The 2099-nt window shown below is 71.1% G+C and overlaps 1 protein-coding gene across 1 annotated transcript in view; it reads left to right on the top strand.

Annotated features, from left to right (window-relative positions):
- Positions 1 to 2099, top strand: part of LOC112975225 (formin-like protein 3) — a 16712-nt gene that overhangs the window by 6504 nt on the left and 8109 nt on the right. Inside the window, exons 5-6 of the mRNA XM_026084990.1 lie at positions 1803 to 1911; positions 2023 to 2099. The exon at positions 2023 to 2099 is cut by the window's right edge and continues 33 nt beyond it. Coding sequence (XP_025940775.1) covers positions 1803 to 1911; positions 2023 to 2099 — 186 coding nt within the window. The remainder of the gene's footprint in view (positions 1 to 1802; positions 1912 to 2022) is intronic.

Genomic DNA, 2099 nt, shown 5'->3' with positions numbered 1-2099 from the left:
GGGTGCGCGCCGCGCCGTGCGCCGTCCTGCCTGCAGCGTGTGCTGCGCCGTGCGCCGTCCTGCCTGCAGTGTGCGCCGTGCCTCGTGTGCCATCTGCAGCATGGCATGTGCTGCGCCATGCGCCGTGCTGCCTGCAGTAAATGCTGCACCATGCACCATCCTGCCTGCAGTAAATGCTGCGCCATGCGCCATCCTGCCCACAGTGTGTGCCGTGCCTCGTGTGCCATCTGCACCACGGCATGTGCTGCGCCGTGCGCCGTCCTGCCCGCAGTGTGTGCCGTGCCATGCACTGTCCTGCCCATGCTTGCAGTGTGTGCTGTGCCCTGTGTGCCATCTGCACCGTGGTGTGTGCTGCACCGTGCACCATCCTGCCCGCAGTGTGTGCTGCACACCTGCCCCTGGTGTGTGCTGTGCTGTGCACCATCCTGCCCGCAGTGTGTGCCATGCCCTGCGTGCCTTCTGCACCGTGGTGCATGCTGTGCTGTGCACCATCCTGCCTGCGATGGATGCTGTGCCCTGTGTGTCATCTGCAGCGTGGTGTGAGCCGGGCTGTGCGCAGTCCCGTTCATGGTGCGTGCCATGCCATGCACCATCCTGCTCGCAGCGTGCGCGGTGCCATGCACCTGCCCCTGGTGCGTGCTGTCTGCACCGTGGTGCGTGCTGGGCTGTGCACCTGCCTGTGCTGTGTGCCACGCTCTGTACGCCATCTGCACCGTGCTGTGTGCGGAGCTGTGCACCATCCTGCCCATGCAGTGTGCTGTGTCCCATGTGCCATCTGCACCATGCTGCGTGCCAAGCTGTGCACCATCCTGCCCATGCAGTGTGCTGTGTCCCGTGTGCCATCTGCACCGTGCTGCGTGCCAAGCTGTGCACCATCCTGCCTGCAGTGTGTGCTATGCAGCTGCCCCTGGGCTGTGCCAGCTGCACCATGCTGCGTGCCGTGCCGTGCATCACCCTGCCCGTGCAGTGTGCCATGCCCCGTGTGCCGGCTGTACCGTGCTGCGTGCCATGCCATGCGCCACCCTGCCCATGCAGTGTGCTGTGTCCCGTGTGCCAGCTGCACCGTGCTGGGTGCTGTGCCATGCGCCACCCTGCCCATGCAGTGTGCCATGCCCCGTGTGCCGGCTGCACCGTGCTGCGTGCCGAGCCGTGCACCACCCTGCTTGCAGCGTGCGCCGCGCCGTGCACCGGCCCCTGCCGCACGCCACATCCTCGTGGCCGGCTGCGCTGCGCCACGCGCCGTGCCGTGCACCGTCCCGCCACGGTGCCGCCTGCACCCCGCGCGCCAGCCCGCCGTGCGTGCCCCGTGCCGGCGCTGCGCTGCGCTCCGCCGCGGCCGCGCTCTCTCTGCTCTCCTCGCCGGCTCTCCTCCGCCCTGCCGCCGGGGCCCTGCCCGCGCCCCGGTAACGCGCCCGCGTCTCTGCTTCCAGGGCCTGGCGCCCGCTCGGCCTGCCCGTCTCTCTGGCTGTGCTCTCTCTCTCTGTCCTCTGTGCCCGCCTCGCTGCTCGCCGGGTAAGTACGGGCCGCCGCGCCGCCGGCCCCGGGCGCCCGCAGCGGCTCCACGCCTCTCCGGCCTCTCTGTCGCTCCGCGCTCGGCCGCTTCTCTCTGTCTCTGCCCCCTCGGACAGCCCCGGCGCAGCGCGGTGCCCGGCCCGGACGCCTGGGCCCGCTCCCCGGGCCGTGCCCGCTCTCCGGGGCCCAGGCGTCCGGCTCCCGGCGAGAGGCGGGACGGGAGCGGGGGATGGATGCGGGGAGGCGGCGGCGGCGGCGCGCCAGGGCTCACGGCGCCCGTGTCCCCGCAGCTACGGCACGCTGCCGAGCCGCAAGGCGCTCAAGAACTCCCGCCTGGTGAGCCAGAAGGACGACGTGCACCTCTGCATCATGTGTCTGCGGGCCATCATGAACTACCAGGTACCGGCGACCCCCCCCCGCCCCGGGACCCCCCCCCGGGACGGGCACCCGTGGGTGCCGGGGTGCCGCGGCGCCGGCGAGGCTCACGCTGTGCCCGCTGCCTGCCCGCAGTACGGCTTCAACCTGGTCATGTCGCATCCGCACGCCGTCAACGAGATCGCCCTGAGCCTCAACAACAAGAACCCCAG

Source organism: Apteryx rowi, unplaced genomic scaffold (genome assembly GCF_003343035.1).
Source record: "Apteryx rowi isolate R43461 unplaced genomic scaffold, aptRow1 scaffold_657, whole genome shotgun sequence".
Lineage (NCBI taxonomy): Eukaryota > Metazoa > Chordata > Aves > Apterygiformes > Apterygidae > Apteryx > Apteryx rowi.
The sequence above is the reverse complement of the archived record's forward strand: the minus strand, read 5'-3'. Positions and strand labels throughout refer to the sequence as shown.